Raw genomic sequence first — 23,961 nt, forward strand, 5'->3', positions numbered from 1 at the left:
CTGCTGAGTTTTTCCAGCATTTCCTGTTTTTGTTACACACTCTCCTCTCTCGCGCTCTCTCTCTCTCTGTCACACATACTCACACTCTCTTCTCTTCATCTTGCTGTCCTCCCTTGCTGTCCATTTCTTCCCCTTGGTCTTTTGTTTCTCACCTTTCTTCCATTGCCTCTCTTCTTCTATCCCTCCTTCTCTCTTTCATTTGCTCTCCCTTTGTCATTCTCTCTCTCTTTCTCTGCCCCTCTTCCTCTTTCTTGGTAGGTACAGAAAGAATACAAAATGATGACATATTCCCTGGTTATGTGTGTTACCACTGCCACCTTCTGGTTGCTTTGAGATATTTCCACTGAACTCATTTTGTGACGTTAGATTTTCCACTCCCAGAATTAAAAGACTCTCTAACATGTGCAGTAGCTGCCCTGGGAGTGTCTGTGGGATGGCAGACTTTACTCTCTATCTCATGCTGTACCTACCCTTGGTGTATTTGATGGAACTGTATGGAGTGAACTTTACTCTTTATCTAATCCATGCTGTACCTGCCCTGGGAGTGTTTGGTGTAGAGGGAGCTGGCACAGGCATAATGGGGCAAATAACCTCCTGCTGTGTTCTACAATTACATGAAACAGAAGATTACATTTAGGATATAATCTCCAGTGAGGGCACAAAGTTCTTTCGTCAAGAGAGTAAACTCCACCTGAAAGCCTGAAAATAGCAGTAATACTTTATATGGGCACAGGCACAATTTGAAAGAGATTATAAAGATATAGCCTTTGGACCCATTTACAGATGAATGCCTCTATTTACCAGATTGAAGGAAAGGAAGGTTATAGGATGAGCTGTGAGTTCCATCACTGCAGTTCTACTTTCAAGTATATTTCATTGTGATGTGAAGCCTGGCCATGCCAGTGTGCAACCACTGAGTGTACGTGAACTGTTTATTAAGGGCAGGCATTGAAAAAATGATGATCGTGGTTTTGTTGATAGGGAAGATGAAAGGGAAGCATGAGTTTTGCACCCAGTATCTAACCAGTAATAGCAGTGTTACATCTCCAGCTCCATTACCTAGCACTCGGCCATACATTTGTCAGACATAATACTTCTGATATTTCTGCTTTTCCGACACTGCTTGAATCAATCCACTGTGATTTATTTGCTTATTTCTGTGCCTGGTGCTGCTGTGAAAAAGACTTTCATGCTTTATGTTCTTCTCCCAGTGTGAAGCCCTCACTTAAATTTAAAAGGTCATTCAGAATTTAAAAAATGTTAATTTCTGCTGTGTAAAATTTGCTGATATTCAGGAACAGAGCAACAAACAGCATAAGACTACCCTTCCAGAGGAAACCTCTCACTCCCCTGCTTCAACAAGAGGTCGGCAGAGAGCTCGGAGTGTGATACCAGGCAGTTAATACCTTGAAGGGAGCCAGAGGAGGTGACAGATCCCTCAGAGCTCAGGGCTCATGCTTGACTGATATGAACTTTCACCTAACAGATGGACTCAATCTCTATTCTCTCCCCTACTGGTACCCTGTGTCTGCAGTGCTTATTATCTACAGGATGCACTGCAGAAACTCAACAAGGTCACTTCACCAGAATCTCCTTCCCAGTCACCTGTACCACTTTGAAGGACAAGGGTAGCAGGTGCATGGGAACACTATCCCCTACTAGTTCCACTCCCAGTCACAAACTACCCAGGCTTGGATATTTATCACTGTTCCTTCCTTGTCGCCATGTTAATGTCAGAAATCACAAATCTAACAGCTTCTTGGATGTACCTTCACAACATGGACTGCAGCGGTAAAGAGATGGCCCATTGCCTATGGCTGATAAATCCAGCCTCACCAACCTTCCTCATGACCCAAGAATAAAACAAAATGCTATTTCCTTCAGCCACACTTTTGCCTATTACAATGTTTTTCCAAAGGATCTGGCCTGCTGTCCTGGCAACACAGTACACAGCTCCCCCAGCAACCCTCCATTACCCCAGTCTATGGACAGTCCTCATGTGAATGTTGGTGGGCTATTTGGCTGTGGAAGCATCACAGCTGAGCCCGATCCTGCCCTCATTTGATGCCCAAGGACAGGGAGCAGTGTGCATTCTCACTCACATCTCTCTATTTTGCTCTTGTCACTGTCACTCTTCCTCTTTCCCTGTTGCTGTCTGTCTTATTTTCTCCCTCTCATTCTCTATCTCTCTGTCTGTATCTGTCTCTGTCTGTCAGCCCCTTTCCCTTTTTCTCTGTCGTTGTCTCTGTCTCTCTCTAGCTGATTGTAATGGGCAGCTGATCCGCCACCACCTCATGTTTTGCACCCACAACAATGTGAAATTTTGCCCCACTGAATAAGATGGAAGATGTAAGGAGCACACGTCTGTGCCAATCATGCTAATGTTTACACTGGACAATTGCATCAAGATAACATTTACCCTTTGGGTGCAAAGTGCAGGAAAACAGAACAGAGATTCAAGACTTCTACTTTGGAGAATTATCTCAGGGTTTTGGACAATCAGGAAAATTCATGCAGATCTACCTGGCATTAATCTTTGCTCCCCCAGGATTTCCAGCTGTACCCCAAATGGTTTTCTTTTACTGCCACCAATGAGGACCAATTTTGAGGGCCCCTAATCTCAGTTCCAACCCTGTTTCTGACTAGAGGATCAGAGAGGAACAGGCAACAAGCACAGAGGCCTTATGAACGTAGAACAAAGATGAACAGGAAAAGACTTTCTGGCCTGTCCAACCTGTCCCACACAATTTGTGATATCTTGTGTATCATAATAAATACTCAGCCTGAATACATGTGATCTCCCGGGAGGAATCTTGAAATTCCTCTCTAGTCCCCGTAGTCCATTGTAAACTGGTCCAGATAACTCAGGCTCTGATTAATGTTAGACTGTACCTATCTCTTGTATGACATGTTCTCCAACCCAGTCAAACACAGGTTGGCCCTCATTTGAAGGAACTCAGAGTCCACTGCACGAGGCCTGCAACTTTTTCCCCGAAATCCACTATTCCCTGGGAAAAGAACCACCTCCTGACACCTAACCCAGATAGGACCTTGTACAACTTAAAATTACCCCCGGTCTTTATTTGTCCTTCATCCTCTTATAAACGTAAGCAGATCACTCATAAATCAATGCTTCTCTAAAGTGTAGAGGCCTAACTCCTTTAGCCTATCTCAATAACTAAGATGCTTTATACTGGGAATTAATCTAGTGATCCTCCTCTGTTTTTTACTCATTCATGGGAACTGGGTATTGCTGGCTAGGCCAGCATTTATTACCCATCCCTAATTGCCCTGGTGGTAAGCCATCTTCTTGAACCACTAAAGTCCATGCGGTGTAGGTACCCCCACAGGGCTATTAGGAAAGGAGATCCAGGATTTTGACCGGGTAACAGTGAAGGAATGGTGATATAGTTCCAAGTCAGGGTAATGTGTGGCTTTGAGGGGAACTTGCTGATGGTGGTGTTCCCATGAATCTGATACCCTTGGCCTTCTGGGTGGTAGAGGTCATGGGTTTGGAAGGTGCTGTCGAAGGAGCCTTGGTGTGTTGCTGCAGTGCATCTTGCAGATGGCACATATTGCAATACTCCCGACCCATGATATCCCACACCCACGATACCCCCTAGCCCATGATACCCCCAACTCTCAACATTCCCCGTACCCATTCCAAAGACTCAATGTCAACCACCATACGAGGTGCCAAAGCTGGATGTAATATTCAAGGTGAAGCCTAACCAAAGTGTGCCTAAAGGCAAGTAAGTTTCTTGCTGGTGAACAGGTACCACAGACTAGTTAGGGCTCTATGTATCCCAGCCTGGTTAAAGGTTTAGTATTCTAAGTGATGAGTAACCCTGACTCAATTACTCCCACTCTCTCTCCAAGAGAAAATAAATTCTATACCAGTCTGCAAACAAAAACTGAGGATGCTTAAAATTCAGTTACAAGAGTCAATATTGGTGGGGAGAGAGGGAAAGGGAGGTTGCGAATTGGAAGAAGATCACAGGCTCAGGCATTTGTCAAAGGGCAAGGAGATTGCAAGTCAGGGGTAACTGAGGTCAGGGAGATTGTAAGTCAGGGGAATTTTAGGTCAAGGTAATTGAAGATCGGGTTATCGCAGGTCAGGGGTATCATGGCTTTGTGATATCGCAGACTTGGTATATCCTGAGTAAGGGGTATTGAGGGTCAGAGGGTATCGTGGGCTTGTGATATCGCAGATTGGGGATATCCCGGGTTGGGGTATCGAGGGTCAGGGGTGTTGCAGGTCAGGGGTATCGAGGGTCAGAGAGATCATGGGTTGGGGGTAGTGTCATGAAAGTATAATAATTCTCATAATATTGAGAGTTACTGTAAACATAGGTTAATAGTAGGGTTTGGAATAGTTTCTCTGTGTGTGCATGCAGGGGATTTAATTGAATTGGAGACAGCTGGTCTGGAGGCTTTGAGTTATCAACAAGAAGTTAGGTTTGAAATGCTAAATATGTAAACATGGCTGAAGTTTTAGTTTGTGAGGCGTGAGGAACATTTGCATTTTTAGAGAAATTAGCTTAGCTTGAATTTCAAAGAGATGGTAAGATGTTACACTAGCCAGAAGCAGCTAAGCCAAACAGTATGTGTATTTTTCCCAAAGGCAACTGATAAAATTAGCGCTATGAAAAGACTTATATTATGAAAAAAGATAAAGTTCCAAAGACATATTGGAACAATGGAATTTGCATTAGAATGGGAGAAACATGTATAGATGAGATGAGGCTATGTGTAAGAGGAGAAGGCATTCTAAGATCTAACACAAGTGTGAATAGCCTCCAGCCTCTGTGCATCAAGTTGCCGTCTACAGGAACCGAATCTGAGAAAACTCACTTTGAAACTTACTGTCCAGTGTATTGTGTTGCTTTGCCTGGGTCTGTTTAAATCTATTTGTTTTTAACTGCTGCTTTAATGGAAGTGTAACTGGGAGTCAGATTAATTAGGGGTTTTAGGAATTATTATAATAGTAATTTGTAGACTTATGGATGTGCTTGAAATCTTTTATTCTGTTAATAAATGTTTAATTTAGTTTTCTAAAAACGTCTGAAGTTGTGGTAGTCTTACTACTTCTGAATTCAAGGCATGCATACTAAAATAAATTACAAATTGCAAAACAGTTGTGACCGTGTGATCAAGTTCCCTCGTGGACTTGATCCGCCTGACACACATCATCTGCCACGTCATAAAAGTATAATGAGTCAGGGTTTAATGGATTAGGGTATCACAGGTTGGGGTAACATGTGTTGGGGACCATCGCGGATCAGAGAATTTTGCAGGTCAGAAAGGTCGCAGATCGGGGAGGTTGCAAATAGGAGGTAATCACAGTTTGAAGGGTATCACGAGTCATGGAAATTGTGAGGCGGGGACATCACAGGTCAGAGAGATCGTGGGCCAGGGCACATTGGGGGTTGCTAAGGGTCCATGCTCAGGGAGATCATGGGTCAGAAGGGAGAATTTCTGGTCAAAGGGATCACTGGTTGGGAGGGGAATCTCAGACCGAGAACGAGCGCTGGTGTGGAGGAGATCGCAGATTGGGGGTATCAGCTGATCTGGCAAGGGAAGTGATCTTGCTTGGGGGTGGTGCTGGGGAGAAGCATCCCTGCTCATCCTTACACACACACCCCTTCTGCAATCAGTCATGAGGGAGGGATGTGGGAGGTTAAACCTGTATGGGTAATAAATGCCATCCTTCCCAGTGACACCCACATCCCAACAATTTATAAATATAGTATTCATTCTAAATCTATCTCATTGGGAACAGTGTCACAGAAGATTGGAAAGACTGTATTTTATACCTTTTTAGCATGCACCCATCTCCCTACAGTCTCCTTATCTAAAGCCTCAGAAAATGAGATACTGTTTTTGATTTTTACTAGTCCCTTTTATTTCTGATGAATTGTCATTTTACCCTATTACATGGCAATTAAACACTGTAGTAAATTCATCCAATAAGAAAAATACAAACTTGAATGAAATTTTTCAGTCCTGAAATAAAAATTTATAAATTACAGCACAGTGCAATTTTAAATTAATCGCAAATGAACCATTTTACCATTGACAAAACATCAGAATTACAACACTCCATCTTCAGAGAGAAAGATAAGAATAACAGCCTTCCGTTTATAGAGTGCTTTTCTTGTCAGTCGGACGTCTCAAAACACTTTTCAGCCAATGAAGTGCTTTTGAAGTGTAGTCACTGTTGTAATATAGAAAAGATCTGTCCACACAATTCTGAGGACTAAGGTACGGGCCTACATCTTGGGCAGTGAATATAAAAGTGCTGGAATTTACTTAGCATTTTTCTCCCTTCTCTCCTGAATGTGTGGGCTCAGTTCAGTGTGTGGCGGCGCTCCCTACTCCCGCAGCTCTGGCGGAACCCCACCCTTACAGTTCACGCAGATGCCAAAGTGTCCCTTAAATCTTTCACCGGGAGTCGAACATTCTGGCCCAGGCAATCAATGTTAATGGCTATTCAACCAAATGGGGTAACCTTGGCCACATCTGATCCTGATTTGGCCCCACATCCACACATGTACTTTCCAGGAAGGTCGTTGTGTTATGGGGGTAGGAAACCATTGTGACATCTTTGCAGGAAAGAAAAGAGACTGTGTACAGCAAATGGAGTTCAAAGTAACCAACAAACTAGTTTAATCCAGTTTTGGATATATATATATATATATATATATACACAAATGGCCACAAGAGGGTACTATTATATTATTACACTCCTCCCTCCTTAATGAGAAAGTACACAATGTTCAAATTCCAGACAACTTATATACATTTCTTGTTTTTTCATTTATTTACAAATCCAACTTAAGAACCTGTTTCCTATTCCCAAGAGAATACTTCCTTTCTTGACCCAAAATTTTGAGAATTACAACTCTGGCTCCCTACATAACACAATAATTATCAACTGACAACACATTATAACGCATAAAAAATGGCCTGATTTCTAAATCCAGTATCTGTGTTGGCCACCCATTTGTGATATAGGCATATACCCTTGCCAATGCAGGGTCCCTATGAGTTGTTCTGCTAATATCATCCACTGTGACTGGCAACTCATCTATGTGTGAAAAGAAAAACACATCTTCCCTGTTGGGTCTACTTCTGATGGGGATGGGAATCTAGACATCACATCAGCATTACAATGATCTTCCGATCATCTGTGATTAATGTCGTACTGATAAGCAAACAAAATCAAAGCTCATCTTTGCTTTCTGGCTGCAGTTAAAGTCGGTACTGGGGACTTTGGATTCAAAATAGCCATGAGTGGCTTATGATCAGTTTCGATTGTGAAACTACAAAACAGAAGTATTTATGAAGTCTTCTTACTCCAAAAATCAAAGACAGTGCTTCACATTCAATCTGAGCATAATTCCGCTCACTGGCACTGAGGGTAAATAAGGCAAATGTAATTAGTCTCTCCTCACCATTATCCAACACACAAGAGATTACAGCAGCTACTCTGGATGAAGAGGCATCAAATGCTGGCTTAATCTTTTAGGACACATTGTAATGTACCTGCATTATACCATCTACCAATTTACTTTAACACAACTGGAATGCTTTGTCACACTCCCCTTGTACAATTCCACAGAACCCCCTTCTTCAAGAATTCATTCAATGGATGCAATAAGGTTGCCAAATTTAGTGTAGTAATTCACTAGGCCCATAGAAGATCTGTGCTCAGAGATATAGTCTGAAAGTGTATTTGAACCTTACTCTTGGTAGGATGTAACCCATCTTTGTATACCCTGTGACTCAAATACTCTACAGAGTTTTGAAACATTTTGTATTTGTATGCCTTTGCCCAAACTTCATGTTTTTCCAACATTAGAGTGCCTTTATCAGCCTGGGCCTGCCTGTTTGGAGACTGGTCACCGTGGGCCTGGCTGTTTGGAGACTGGTCACCGTGGGCCTTCCTGTTTGGAGACTGGTCACCGTGGGCCTGGCTGTTTGGAGACTGGTCACCGTGGGCCTGGCTGTTTGGAGACTGGTCACCGTGGGCCTGGCTGTTTGGAGACTGGTCACCGTGGGCCTGGCTGTTTGGAGACTGGTCACCGTGGGCCTGGCTGTTTGGAGACTGGTCACCGTGGGCCTGGCTGTGTGGAGACTGGTCACCGTGGGCCTGCCTGTTTGGAGACTGGTCACCGTGGGCCTGGCTGTTTGGAGACTGGTCACCGTGGGCCTGGCTGTTTGGAGACTGGTCACCGTGGGCCTGGCTGTTTGGAGACTGGTCACCGTGGGCCTGGCTGTTTGGAGACTGGTCACCATGGGCATGTCTGCTTGGAGCTGAAATAAGTCTGTCATCCAAATAGCACACGACTCCCTGAATTCCTTTCAAAATTTGGTTCATCGCCCCTTGGAAAATTCTTGGGACTGAAGAAACACTGATGGCAGCCTCTGAAATTGAAAAAGACCCATGTGTATATTAATAATCAAATATGAATTAAACTCATCGTCTAACTCAAGTTGCGATAGGCATTTGTCAGATCAGACTTTGAAAAAATTTGGCCTCCTGACAACATTGTGAACAGATTCTCCACATTTGGCAAAGTATCGAGTGAATTACATTCTAATACCTGATTTAAGGGCAATGCTTAGATTCTCTCTTGTTAGAGATGCTCATTGTCTGGCACTTCTGTGGCACGATGTTACTTGCCACTTGTTAGCCGAAGCCTGGATATTGCCCAAGTCTTGCTGCATTTGGACATGGACTGCTTCAGAATCTGAGAAGCCGCGAATGGTGCTGAACATTGTGCAATCATCAGCAAACATCCCCATTTCTGACCTTATGATGGAAGAAGGTCATTGATAAAGCAGCTGAAGATGTTTGGGCTGAGGACACTATTCTGAGGAACTCCTGCAGTGATTTCCTGGAACTGAAATAATTGATCACCAACCACAACCATCTTCCTTTGTGCTCGGTATGACTCCAACCAGCGGAGAGTTTTCCCCCGATTCTCATTGACTCTAGTTTTGCTTGGGCCCCTTAATGCCACACACGGAAAAATGCCTTGATTTCAAGGACAGTCACTCTCACCTCACCTCAGGAGTTCAGCTCTTTTGTCCATGTTTGAACCGAAGCTCTAATGAGGTCAGGAGCTGAGTGGCCCTGGCGGAACCCAAACTGGGCATCAGTGAGCAGGTTATTGCTAAGCAAGTGTCGCTTGATAGCACTGTTGATTACCCCTCCCATCATTTTACTGATGATCAAGAGTAGACTGATGAGGTGGCAATTGGCACAGTTAGATTTGTCCTGCTTCTTGTGTACAGGACCTGGGTAATTTTCCACATTGGCAAGACCGTCACTGAATCTCTCAGTATCAACATCCTGGTGGTTACCATTGACCAGAAGCTGAACTGGACTATCCATATAAACACTGTAGCTACAAGAGCAGGTTAGAGACTAGGAATCCTGTAGTGAGTAACTCACTTCCTGACTCCCCAAAGCCTGTCTACATCTACAAGGAACAAATCAGGAGTGTGATGGAATATTCTCCACTTGCCTGGATGAGTGCAGGTACAACAGCACTCAAGAAACTTGACACCATCCAGAACAAAGCAGCCCACTTGATTGGCACCCCATCCACTGCCTTTACCCTTCACTCCCTCCACCACCAACGCACAGTGTGTACCATCTACAAGATGCGCTGCAGCAACTCACCAAGGCTCCTTCGACTGCACCTTCCAAACCCACAACTTCTGCCATCTTGAAGGACAAGGGCAGCAGATGCTTGGGAACACCACCACCTGGAAGTTCCCCTCCAAGCCATACATCATCCTGATGTTCAACCCTATCACCATTCCTTCACTGTTGCTGGGTCAAAACCCTGGAACCCCCTTCCTAACATGACTGTGGGTGTACCTAGACAGCATGGAATGCAGCAGTTCAAGAAGGCAGCTCATCACCATCTTCGATGGAATTGGGGTTCGGCAACAAATGCTGGCCTAGCCAGCGATGCCCACATCCTGTGGAAGAACGTATATGTTTTTTTAAAATGGCTTGGGACTGTAGCGCTGCTCAGGCTTACACAAAATGTCCAACTGTGGCATGTCTTTTGACTTAGCAGCGGCAAGCAAATTCCTGAGCATTTCATATACTGGGCAGGTAAGTGGCAGATGGAATTTAACCCTGAAAAGTGTGAGGTGATACACTTTGGAAGGAGTAATTTGACAAGGAAGTATTCAATGAACGGCATGACACTAGGAAGCTCAGAGGAACAAAGGGACCTTGCCATGTGTGTCTGGAGGCGGAGGGGCATGTTAGTGGGGTGGTGAAAAAGGCAGATGGGACACTTACCTTTATCAATCGAGGCATAGATTACAAAAGTAAGGAGGTCATGTTAGAGTTGTATAGAACCTTGGTTAGGCCACAGCTAGAGTACTGTGTGCAGTTCTGGTTTGCCACATTATAGGAAGGATGTAATTGCACTGGAGGGGGTGCAGAAGAGATTCACCAGGATGTTGCCTGGGATGAAACATTTAAGTATGAAGAGAGGTTGGATAGACTTGGGTTGTTTTTGTTGGAGCAGAGAAGACTGAGGGGTGACCTGATTGAGGTGTACAAGATTATGAGGGGCATGGACAGGGTGGATAGGGAGCAGCTGTTCCCCTTAGTTGAAGGGTCAGTCACAAGGGGACATAAGTTCAAGGTGAGGGGCAGGAGGTTTAGGGGGGGATGTGAGGAAAAACCTTTTTACCCAGAGGGTGGTGACGGTCTGGAATGCACTGCCTGGGAGGGTGGTGGAGGTGGGTTGCCTCACATCCTTTAAAAAGTACCTGGATGAGCACTTGGCACATCATAACATTCAAGGCTATGGGCCAAGTGCTGGTAAATGGGATTAGGTAGGTAGGTCAGGAGTTTCTCAAGTGTCAATGCAGACTCGATGGGCCAAAGGGCCTCTTCTGCACTGTGAGATTCTGTGATTCTGTGATATACTCTCCTGAGTCTGCTTCAGTCAGAAATATTGCTCTTTTCCTTTCCCCCACTGCTTATCAGCCAGATTATCAGCAACATCAAAGATATCACTAGCAATGAAATACATCTCAAGCCAATATGCACCAAAAGACTGTTGATCGCAGCTACACTCTCCCAATCGCCCAATAATTCCTGTTGATGCAGCCATCTTTGGGGGCCCATGTGAGGAAACAGCCTTTCCACTAAGTCTGGGTTTTTTAAATTCTTTCTCAGTAAAAAAAAATCACAGTTCCTCTACTGGATTACTGGAAGCATCTCCAACCAAATTTGTTTGGCGAGGGAATCCAAAATCCCACTTCGCTGCCAGACTGTGATATCTTTGCAGGACAGAAAAGATTCTGTGCACGCAGCACATGGAGTTCAAAGTACCCAACAAACTAATTTATCCAGTTTACAAACACAAATGATCACAAGTGGATGCTATTAAGCTATGCAACCCAGGCAAACTTTTCCCCACTGTTGTAAGGTTGTATGTTGTCTCATGAAGAGGTCTAGAGGCTTGTATGGTTGAACAATAACTTCACTCATAACACATTACTATATACATATATACAGGATACAGTCCTGATTAGGTGCTATCTTCATGCTGACTTCTATCAAACTCACCACGACAATCTACTACTCCCATGTGACTCTCTGCATCATAATGTGAGCAGTACTCTTTCCCCAGTCCCACATTAATCCTTACAGTCCCAAACACACTAATACTACAGTCACCTGGGGAAAAAGAGAGGGGCGATGAGTCAGCCAGTGATCCTAATGCTATCCCAGAAAGGGAATACAACCTGAGCCCACATCTATACGATCACAGCCACTAGGGGACCCTCAGGCACTACAGCTTTCCATACAGGTGCACTGAGCTGTTCTACACCAAATTAGAAAAAATACTGAAGGTTTGTGTAATGAGGTAGCTCAAGATTGCTGCTTTTGCCTTTCACTGTGAGGAACCTCTTTTCAATCTATATGTGCAAATCAACACGGTAAACCCTACAGGGCTGATACAGCAAGGAATAGACATGGAGTAAAGATCCTTCTACTCTGCCCCATCAAAAACTCTCAGAATAGGTCCAGCCTGAATTAAATATGGAGATATTTATGATGGTTAAAGTACATTTTTGGGGCCAAGTACTACTTTTAGATCAATTGGAATCTATAAATAAATAACCTATGAACTGTGAGCTGTCAGTAGATGTATACTTGTGAAAACAAGCTGATGTACGAAGTGTCATTTATTTTTGGAAGTGAAATGTTCTTTGACTGTGACATTATTGCACTTGTTTCCCCTTTATACATAACATATCCCCAGGAGAAATGGTTAGATCTGACCTAGAAAAGTTTAATTTTTCCAAATCCTAATATTTTATTACAATGATAATAAAGGTCTGCTTTAATTACACAGTTCGTACAGCACACCCACTGTGTACACACTGAGAGAAGTGATCAAAAGATCGTAATTACTCACAGTACTATCTCTATGACAATAATAACAGTAAATTGTCGTTATTGTGCTGTGACCTGGCAGCTCACCCCCTTTTTGCTCTATTGGAATGTATCTTTTAAATGCCTTCCTTAGACTCTCTCCCCCTCTGTCTCTAATGCCTGCATTTTTGTACTTTGGTTCTGCTGTGTTCAACGCCTCTTCTGTGTTCCTGATCCACTCTTATGCTGTACTCCACTGCTGTTGCTCCCTCGGTGTTCCCATTAAGGACAAACTGTGCTGTGACAAGCAGGCAAACCCACCTCACTGATATAATTTTAAGTAAATACCCGTTTTCTTAACTCACCACTACAATATACTACTCCCATGTGACTCTCTGCATCATAATGTGAGCGGTACTCTTTCCCCGGTCCCACATTATTCCTTACAGTCCCGAACACGCTAATTCTACAGTCACCTGGGGAAAAAAAGAGGGGTGATGAGTCAGCCAGTGATCCTAATGCTACCCCAGAGAGGGAATACAACCTGGGCCCACATCTACAAGATCACAGCCACCAGGGGACGCTCAGGCACTTGTCCTACAGCTTTCCATATAGGTGCACTGAGCTGTTCTACACCAAAGCACTTTCACGTATTGCATATTATATAGTATCATAACTTAGATGGGGGGCATGATTACAAACCCATTTGAAAAGGGTTCCTTCAACTAAAGGAGTTTATAGGTCACTGTACTAATGCAAGATGTATCCCCACTGAACCCTTCCTTTAACTGGATTTCCTCGTCCATCAACTGGAAGCTTCTGGCAGCCTCGGCTAGCCTCTTTTCTCAGGGTGGCCTGCTTGACCTTCCAGTTAGCAGCACCCACTCTTGGGGCCAGAGTTAGGGGAGTGTCTGGGCTGCCTGTAGCTGGCCAGTGGTTGCTTGCACTTGTCAGAATGGATCCAAAGTTGACACTCAGCGCTGAGATTTACCTTGCAGCTCTGACAGCTCTGTGCTGGGCTGGGGGAGCAGGCCCAAATCCTGGGCCTTCTGCACTGGATTTTATTTTTTAGTTTTATATAAAGTATTTTCAAATGCAGTAATATAGGGCAGGATTCCACCTCTCCCCCCCCGCCCCCCGCCCCGGGCTTCAGAACCCCCGCACTTTGTGGGGAACAGTCATTCAGCTGTGATTTTCCCCAAAGTGTTAAATAAGTGGCCCCCCAGGAGGGTGAGCTTACGTCTGATTAAGGACGGTGGGCAGGATCGCAAAGCTGGAGGGCCAATAGGAAAGCCTCCAGTACTGAAGACACTGCATGCTGCTTTTTCTGGTAAATGAAAGCGAGGGCACTCCCAAACTTTGGCATTAAAATGCCCTTTGCAGCTGGGCCACTGCTGTGGAGGGCAGTGCCTCCACAGAGCAGCCTCCTTCTGCAGCTGAAGCCCAGCAGGTGGCGGGGGTGGAGGCCTCTAAGCCTGCCCAGAGCTGCACCTACCACCACACCCCCCACCCCCCCCCCCACTCCCAGTCTGTTGCCAGGATACCCCCTTTGTGCCTCCCCACCTGGCCTCCAGAACCCACCCCTGCTCCCCTCCCAAGCGTACTCAATCTGTCCACGCCCAAGAAGCCAAGATTCACCTTGTCTGGAGTCGATCACGTTTCTTTGTGAGCCTCCTTGCAGTCCCAGGAGCACCCACTACTCTCTTTTGGTGCTGCTGAGACTGCAAGAGCAACTGGCCAATCAGATTGGCCGACAGCTCTCAAAGGCGAGACTTCCTTCCACTGAGGGGTGGAAGCCCCACTCTCGGCTTGTTAAGGCCACCCACAGTGCGTTATTGTTGCAGGGCTGCTCTATTTAACTGACTGCTATTTCTTCCAGGGGAGCAAGAAATGTGCCCCCCCCCCCCCCGCCGCCCCCACCCCCCCCACCGGCCACCACCAACCCCCAAAAAATTCAGCCCATAGTTTTGTAAAGAGCTCTGTCCTGTTACAAAATAAATAGTTCTATAACCAGCGATCAATATATATCGATTATTGTTTGAAAACAACAGCAACCTATGATTTTTGTACTAAATTTCTTGATTTTTAAGTTTGTCTCTTGATTTATGAGACAATGGGTTTGATTTATCTGCATTTGAACCTTCTCCATTAAGCAAATATCGTGAAACTTACCATTGCCTTCACACTCACCACACATCAGCATATCAGCATATCAAAACACCACACATTCTCTCAATGTTGCTCTACACCCTCGCAAACTCCCCTCCCTGACCCACATTATTTGTGATGTGCCCTGATACGATAGGTCGGACTGCCTGATTTTAATCTCCATTGAAGGAAGTGAGTGAAATGGGTCAAGCGTGTAAACTAGGTGGCACCAAATCCTGTCAGTTCCCACTGGACAGGTTAGATAATAATTACTCTGTTTATCAGAAGGGAAATGTCCCGTAAAGTTCATTATTGTTATTTAAAGTGCTCCTTGCCTGATCGTTCAGTGAGTTTATTCAAGAGTAACGGGGCCATATGAGTGAGAAAACTGACTGCCCCTCTCAGGTTCCATCCCTTGGCCTGTACTGTACTAGTTACACTGGCAGCAGTCAAAGTGGACTTGGAGGGGGGAGGGGGAAAAAACCTATCAGTATGTCTGACATTCACTGATTGCTTTCTACAAGTAGAATGGACACCTCAGAGGGGTACAGGGGTCACTGTACAGAGCTGCTGATCATTCTGCTTCCTAGCCTCAGGATCTTCAGGCTATCTTCACTTCAGCTGGGATCAGATAACTGAGCAGACAAGAAAGAATGTGAGACATTCAGCTTGACTTGCAAATAAATGAATCAACTGTCATTTGTTTGATAGACTCAGTTCAGTGTTGCACTTCATGCTTTAATCGTTAATCAGCTGCCAGGACCTGGAATTCCAGCTCTTTTATAAAGCTGTTAATACCTACGGGTACAAAGCAATCACCCAACCGTCAATCAAGGTTCCTTAGTCTCTTTAACCACAAGCTGCAGGCAAACTGAATTGAGTCCCAGCAGTAGCAGTGTGCATTGATTTATAATTAGAAGCTCACGTGAGAGGCCAAGGGGGGAATCATTCCAGAATTGTACTCAGTGCGGTAGCAGATGTGAAAAACGAGGTTTTATCCGCTGGCCGCAATAGCGGGTATCAACTGCTTCCCGCCTCATTAATAATGCAGCCACAGGAAACACACTGTCTCATTGGCGGGCAGCCTGTGTATCGCCCACCACACTGTTATCTCACCATTTCCTCACTCCAGGTGTCATATCTAAACTGCAGCCGCCCACACAGTTCTCAATGTTTTTCGCCCAGGACGGCTCCAGTGAAAGCCTGGCTCTGAAAACCAAAAAGAGTTCAGTGACACATCACCCGAGTGCCTTTTGGAGGCCCACCGTGATATCCTCCACCCCCCCAGCTCTGACCGCAGGAGGTTCAACAATCTCACCACTCTGGCTTGGGAGGTGCTGGCAGTGGTGGTCAGTGCCAACATTGCACAGAAGAGGTTGGCCATCCAGTACAGAAAGAGGATGAATGATCTCATCCATGTCTACAGGGTAAGGCAACCATCCCATCGCTCTCAACCCTCACACTCACAAGCCCATCACACATTTACTAGAATCTCTCTCACTGCCAGCTCAAGGGACATCACAATTCATTCTCTCACACACATCCTCATCTCCTCTGGAGACTGCCTCCTCAGCCCTCACCATCTTGAGGCCACTTGCACAGATCAACATGTGCCCCCACACACACCGTGGGATACCCTGCTTCCCCAGTACAACCCTCGACCTGCAGCCTCTTCCCTTCCCTGAGGCCACTTCTCCCCCTTCCCCAAGCAAGCCCTAACCCTGCATTGAAAAACCACCCCTGCCTTGCTGTGCTCTGGTGGGTAGAGACCTGTCCGTGAGCCCCCCGAAAGTGATGTGGTGCTTCCATGCGAATCCTGGTGCTGATGGTGCTGCCTGAAACAAGATGGGCAAACAAACCTCGATGTCCCGAGCAAAGTGCATGTCGCTTATGTAGAGTTGTGAAAGTGCTCAGAGGATCCAGGGTGGCGGAATGATTCCGGTGAGCAGGACTTATAATGAGATGCTAAAGTATTGAAATTAGATTCTGCTCTACAGCAGGGGGTAAAGGCAGCCCACCATTGTCAGGCAGAGTGGTCAGTTGCAAACTGGTTTCACGAAGGCATAAGACTGATTTTAGGCCTTCTCGCCATATTGTCCACTCGTACCGCCAAACACGCCAATGGGAGTGGAAAACTCCACCCAAAGATCTTAAAGGTGCTCATTCAAGTTTTCAATATTGTTTGGGGTGCTAATCTTGACTTCGTGGCGAGAACTTCCCCCTCAGTCAAATGGTATCATTTAAAGCCCCACTTGAGAGATTTGGGCATATAATCCAGGCTGACACTACAGTACAGTACTGAGGGAGTGCTGGAGTATCAGAGGTGCAGTCTTTCAGATGTAATTTTAAACCCAGGCTCTATCTATCCTTTCAGAGGGACATAAAAGATGCTGTGGTGCTATTTCTAAGAAGAGCAGAGGTGTCAAGGCCAATATTTATTCCAGAATCAACATCATTACAACATTGTCTGGTTATTGACACATTAATGACTGTGAGAGCTTGCTGTACACAAATTGGCTGCCAGGTTTCCTACATTGCAGCAGTGTACTTCATAGGATGCTCCAGTGCTTTACAGCCAGAGGTTGTGAAAAGTGCTATACAAATGGAAGAAGTTCCCTGTTTTACCCACAACAGGTAAAACTGACAGGTTAAAATTTCATCCTCCATCCATCAGAAAGCTCTTGCTTTTTCTGTATAATTCAGCGCTCAGGAGGAACGATGTGGACCCAGGGTGGTCTGATAACTGAATGTGACAGTCCTATTTGTGGCAACAGGCAGCTGTCAGATCAAATGTAGCAGATGGCATTTGTAGCACAGGCCTGATTGCTCCGCACCAAGGTATAGGTGATTTTTACCTCTTTGTTAAGTTTGGAGACCAAGAATTACAATTAACACAATCTTGCAATAAATCTGACACCTTTATTCAGAATTTTAAATAAAACAATATCAATTAAATCATACAGTTATCAGTCAGGTGGTCAATCTGAGATGATTGCAGGTCACTTAGGGTCAATCTTTAACCGAGATCCTCTTGCTTGTTTCATCAGGGCTCTTCTCCTCAATACATATCTTCTATCTTCCTGCCTGAGTACTCTCCTGGTGGGATATTTTTTCCAGGGATTTACATACAGAATACAGTTTTGAAAGAGCTCATGTACAATCCTCGTCTGGATTGGATTGGTTAGTTGGGTGCATGATTGGCTGTTGGTTGTTTAGCATATTCCCAAGTTCTCTTCCATTGGTTTGCCCATAAGGATTTCTTCCTGTCCTGCTGCGATAACATGTACCAATCTTGCTTCAAACAGTTTGTCGTCATTAACTGTTCTATTGAATTCAACAGCATTACAGCAACTAATAAATATCGAAGTAATTAAAAAGCATTACACCCATCTGGTTTCCATATGACAAAAAAATGCTCTGAACTCACCGTTAATCTTTTCCTTACTAAGGTGTTAAGTGTAATTAGGAATCCTGAGCTTCTAATTCCAATTCTCCCAACCCAGTCAGAAAGACTTACATTTATGCAGCACTTTCCCTAATCCCAAAATGTTTCACAACCAATAATGTATTTTTGAAATGTAGTCACTGTTACTCACAGCAGGAGGTTGTGGTGGAAGAATTAATCCAGGCTGGTCTTTTTGATTCAAGCTGGTTTATTTCCAAGACAACTCCTCAGTGCTACTGACTTCCAAGTAGCTTCCAAACAACATGTTCCAGCTGTATCTTTTTACTCTGTTTAGGTGGGATAATCAATGCCCATCACCTGTTTAACTAGCAATTGTCTTTAACAAGGTGATCGCCATATTGACAGTCACTGCTGATTTTTGCTGATGTTATAATTGGGAGATCAAGAGAACCCCTTCAGAAATTACTGGTGAATGCGTGTCACTCCCCCGAAGGGTCAGCCCTCTGACTGCTTTGAGTTGTCCAGTGTTCGTGAGAAGTGATAAATAAATGTAAACCTTTCATTTTTTTGGAAGTAAATTTTAATCCATGAGCTTCTGACTCAGCGGTGAGAGGTCAACCTGAGCCAAGGTTGGCATCTTGTCAAAGTCCCAGTTCATAAGGCCAACCTAAAAAACTGACCACAATTTCAAACAGAGCTGACAACGGGTTTGGGCATGATTCATGAATGACATTTGACGTCAACCTTTGCCCAGTTGACCCTCATTGCTTAACAGGGCACTGAAATCAACTGAGATTAAGGTTTTCTCTTGCCTCCCTTGCATCGATCTCCGCCACTCTGGAATCTGCAGCATGTAGATACTCATGTCCCTCTTCAGGAGCTATCTCCTTCTCTCCATCATCATCGCCCAACTGAGGCCTGTGCCTCTTCCTCATAAAGGTTTAGCTGTTCTCCTCTTTGAATGGCCAGATTGTGTAGGCGCAGCACACCACTTGATGATGCATGAAACCCTTCTGGATCAAACAGAAGAGCTCCCCTGACCTGCCCAGACTTCGGAAATGCATCATAAGTAGCCCAATGGTCTGCTTGCTGATGGCCCGTGTGGAGCCGTGACTGGCATTATATCTTTCCTCAGCATCAGCACGAGAATTCCTCAATGGCGTTATGAACCAGGTACGGAGAGGTACCCCAGTCCCCAAGGATCCATCCATTGAGCTGTTGCTGTGGAGCGAACAGGTGTGGCACCTAGGAGTGTCAAAGTATGTAGGCATCGTGGCTGCTAACTGGATATCTGGCACACACCTGAAGAATCTGTTTTCGATGGTCACACGCAATCTGTACATTTAACAAGTAGGACCCCTTCTTGTTGATGAAGGCAGCCAGTTGGTCAAAGGGTGCCTTGATGGTGACATGTGTGCAGTGGGTCATACTCTGCACTTGTGGGAAAGCAGCCATGACTGCAAAGCCCATGGGCCACTCAGCCTGGCTGTCTTTGTCTCCAATATTTCATGAAGTCACCAGTCCACTGGAAAAGAGTGCAGATGATCTACTTGATGCATCAGTGAGTGACTGCCTGCAAGATGCCGAACGGATACCCAGTTGAGCCCTGATGGAACTTATGGCATAGAAATTTAGTGTAGCTATAACTTTCAGTGCAACTGACATGGGGTTACCACCATAGCCCTTTTGGTGCAGGTTAGCCTAGATTAGGGCGCATAGTTCGATCTTGCAAGGTAGGCAGAATCCCCAGGCACTGCCTCGCAGCCATTTGTAGGTAAGTCATCCTAGTGCGGTAGATTTTCGGGTCCATGGGCACTGTCATCTGCATCTCCCTTGCTGCCTGGCTGCTTGGTCTGGTGCTGCCTCCTGTGGCTACTGCTGCGGAGTCCAGTTGTGCAGCCTCAGCAGCATTGCCCTCAGGCTCATAGCAAACACCTTCAAATGCAAGTGGGTTCAGCATTACTGAGCCTATTAATTCCATTGTGATTCTTTCCATACTGAGAACACATTTGTGTGCTGTCACTTTGAGCATGGCCACTTTAAGGGCCTTCCCCTCTGACTAACAAGCATCAGTTTCCTGTGAGGCTCCACCGCTCCCACCCCCTTCAATACCTCAGGTCAGTCCATTAGACCTCCAACTTATTCTGCCTGGATACAAGCACAGCAACTCAACTCTAATGCAGATCAGCTCCAAAATCACATCAGCTTAGGCAAACCCCTTAAAAGCCACCAAGTTTCACTGGGCAGGTTTCTGCAGACCTGTGGGGTTTACATTCAATCGCTAAGGCAGTGCTAAATTGCATCAGAATCGGGTATTTTGAGCCTAATTACCTTTCCGTCATTAATGAGTGAGTTGCACACATCGGCCCCTTCCCGCCTCCGACTTAATCACAGGAGCTTTTTGCACAGCCGGCAACCCCTGCATGACCTTCCACGCGACTTAACGTGCCCATCCATCATGTTGGCCACTGCAACAGGCTGGATTAAACTCTGCCAATTGTTGGAGGTGAGGGTGGAGGGAACAGGGGATGGGTTCTATGAAGACAGTTTTCAGTAGAGAAAAGAAGCTGGGGGTTTTCTTTGCATTCCAGAATGATCCTGGGATCGTGAGCAGTTTTAACAGGCAAGAGCAGCTATTCACCTGAAAACACACCTTTTCAGCAAAGCTCAGCTAACCCACCTAGTCTTCCTTTTCCAGTTTAGAATCTATTTGCATATCCCTCTGTGAGGCACTTCAGTTGTTTATTGTGTTAAATAAATGCAAATTGTGCATGTTAACATAAATTAAAATGCATCAATTTAATGTGTAAAATTCAATTATTCAAGGGGATGCCTGGACCCCCCTTGAAAAGCAGTTTTGGTGCCTTCAGCATCTGGATTGCCCCATCAGTTTCAAGTCCTTGGGCCAGATTTGCATGTTCCTGTCAAAGCCTGAATGGCCGGGAAAATAAAATGATCCGGAAGTCCCACACACATTTCCCAGCACTGGCCAATTGTACCAGCATGGGAAAGGGTCGGGCCCTGAGCCCCACTCTCTGCATCCTCGACTCTGCCTTTGTGCAGGTTGCTGGGGCAGAAGGTCTGGAATTTTCAAGAGATTGGACACGGTTTCAGAGGCCTCCTCCAAGGAGGCACAATCCAGTTGTGAACAGCCTGGGAGGCCATTCAAAAGGGCAGAAATGTTTCTGAAAGCTTGCAAGTAAGCATAGCCATGCATTTGCTTAAAATGAACAGGAACGCCCTGGGGAAAGGGATAGAGTTTAACAAGGGTGGGGGAAAGAGGCAGGGGTGATCTTTGCAATAACTCAGGGGCTGGGCAAAATTTTGCCACCAATGGGATATCAGGTCATTCGGCCAGGCTAGCTGAAATTCAAGCCCAATGAAGGAAGGGTGTCATTGGAAATAGGTGCAGCTCCCTCACATCCGCAAACCATTGAAGCAGCCCAGTGGCAGCAGCATATACCTCAAGGGACCCCAGGCAGCAAGAGAGTGAACCACAGGCACTAATGCCATAGAGGAGGAATTGAGAGGACCAGGAGCACCAGGGTATACTGCAACAGATGTACCTACCTGGACATGTCTGAGCGCTAGGTCAAGAGGAGATTTCGACTGTCCAGAGAGATGGTAATGAATATCTGTGCCCTCTTCAATAACGGCCTCTCACTTAAAGCCACCACAACAGGTGCTGCTGGTAGCACTGAAGGTGACTGTACCCCTCAATTTCTTTGTCACGGGATCATTTCAGGGCTTTGCTGCTGACTTACGTGGTATCTTTCAATCAGCTGCTCACCGTTGCATCCATGCCATCTTCGCAAGGGTCACCGACATCATTACCTTCCCCACGGAAATGGCCTCCATGCACAGAGGACAATGAGTTTTGCCCCCAATAGCTGGCTTCCTGCAGGTCTAGGGTGTAATTGACTTCACTCACGTGGCCATCAAGGCAGCTACAGATAAACATGACAGGTTTATAAACAAGAAGGCCTAGCATTCCATCAACCCTTCCATCCACCCTTGTTAAACCTGGTGTGCAAACACAAGAAGAACTTCCTGCATAAAATCAAAATACTGCAGATGCTAGAAATCTGAAACAAAGTCAAAAATTGCTGGAAAAACTCAGCAGGTCTGACAGCATCTGTGGAGAGGAATACAGAATTAATGTTTCAAGTCCGGATGACTCTTCATCAGAACTAAAGAAAAATAGAAATGTGGTGGAATAAAAGCTGGCCAAGGGGATGGGACAGGTGAAGCTGGAGGGCCAGTGATCGGTGGAGGCAAAGGAGAGATTGCCAAAGATATCAAAAACAAAAAGTCAAAGGGATGTTGACGGTGGTGTTATTAGCTAAAGGATGTGCTAATGGTGACACTTTCTGCATGTCTGTGCATTCCTTCGAGTCAGCTGCCACAAAACCTGCATACTACAAGAGTCAAGGCTGCCTCAGCTCTTCTAACCCCCCATTCCCTCCCCTCCCCCCAGGTATATGATTGGATTCTGGGCAAATGGGGCTGTCCTCTAAGGATAAAAACAAACTGCAGATGCTGGAAATCCAAAACAAAAACAGAATTACCTGGAAAAACTCAGCAGGTCTGGCTGCATCGGCGGAGAAGAAAAGAGTTGACGTTTCGAGTCCTCATGACCCTTCGACAGAACTTGAGTTCGAGTCCAAGAAAGAGTTGAAATATAAGCTGGTTTAAGGTGTGTGGGGGGGCGGAGAGAGAGAGAGAGAGAGAGAGAGAAGTGGGGGGGTTGTGGTTGTAGGGACAAACAAGCAGTGATAGAAGTAGATCATCAAAAGATGTCAACAACAATAGAACAAAAGAAATGTGTTCTTTTGTTCTATTGTTGTTGACATCTTTTGATGATCTGCTTCTATCACTGCTTGTTTGTCCCTACAACCACACCACCCCCCTCCACTTCTCTCTCTCTCTCTCTCCCACCCCACCCCCCCCCCACCCCGCCCACACACCTTAAACCAGCTTATATTTCAACTCTTTCTTGGACTCGAACTCAAGTTCTGTCGAAGGGTCATGAGGACTCGAAACGTCAACTCTTTTCTTCTCCGCCAATGCTGCCAGACCTGCTGAGTTTTTCCAGGTAATTCTGTTTTTGTTCTGTCCTCTAAGGAGATGGCTCCTAACACCCCTGAAAACTCCACAAATTGAGCCCCAGTGTCATTACAAGAGTCACCAGCACACCAGGACCAGCTAAAGATGAGATCTCACTGCCTTGATTGCTCTAGTGGAGTATTATAATGCAAGCCTCCCTTATAGTCATAATACGCTGCAAGTCATACAACATAGCACAGCAAAGGGGACTGATGCTTGAGGAGGCAGAATGCAAGGAAGGCTCATATCATCAGAGGAGGAGCAGAAAAAGGGAGAAAGAGAGCCAGAGAACTCAGAGTAAGAGTCCTCAAATGTGGAGGGTGAATCAGAGAGACATGGCAGTAGTCAGGCCCAGGGACCCAGAGAGAGATCCATGCAGGACACCATTGTTGCCAGGGATCTACTGATCCAGCAATGGTTCAGTTGAGAAACCCTCTGTGGTTTAACAGAGAACACATGCCCAGCAAACGACCAAGCCTGCGTCTTCGCTAAGAGGTCAATCATGCTAACATGCTTCAAAATCTTACTGTTATGTGGCAGTGAGGACCATGATGGACAGCCTAGTCGTACAAGGACTTGTTAGGCCATTGCTGAGACTGCGTTGCCTGCATCACTGCAGGGTCAGCCATCACCACTGGGGCCTGCACCACAGATGCTCCTTCTGTCAGAGGGGCCATGAATGATATTGGCCACATGGAACCCTCATCCTCCCATTGAACTTACTCAGCCCTCATTGGACTTTCTCACTAGCTTCTGGGTTTGTTACTGGGGGCGCAGCTGGCCTCCCCTCCAGTCACCACTGGGCCACCTATGTAAGTGTCCTGTTCAGGGTCGCAGCTCTTCACGTACTCCACAGACATCAGCATTCAGGGTA

At 45.6% G+C, this 23,961-nt stretch overlaps 1 protein-coding gene across 1 annotated transcript; it reads right to left on the bottom strand.

The window, feature by feature from the left end:
* Positions 1 to 5,880: 5,880 nt before the first annotated feature.
* On the bottom strand, positions 5,881 to 14,109 carry LOC121288252 (paternally-expressed gene 3 protein-like). The gene is made up of 2 exons (XM_041206742.1): positions 14,066 to 14,109; positions 5,881 to 8,430 (listed from the first exon to the last, which is right to left on the bottom strand). The coding sequence occupies exon 2, from the start codon at positions 8,381 to 8,383 to the stop codon at positions 7,691 to 7,693; it is 693 nt and encodes a 230-aa protein (XP_041062676.1). The 5' UTR covers positions 8,384 to 8,430; positions 14,066 to 14,109; the 3' UTR covers positions 5,881 to 7,690.
* Between the last annotated feature and the right edge of the window lie 9,852 nt (positions 14,110 to 23,961).

This window comes from Carcharodon carcharias, chromosome 15 (assembly GCF_017639515.1).
Source record: "Carcharodon carcharias isolate sCarCar2 chromosome 15, sCarCar2.pri, whole genome shotgun sequence".
Classification (NCBI taxonomy): Eukaryota; Metazoa; Chordata; class Chondrichthyes; order Lamniformes; family Lamnidae; genus Carcharodon; species Carcharodon carcharias.

Coding starts and splice junctions, on each gene's coding strand:
- LOC121288252 (XM_041206742.1), bottom strand. CDS start 8,383: ATGAACCAAATTTTGAAAGGAATTCAGGGAGTCGTGTGCTATTTGGAT.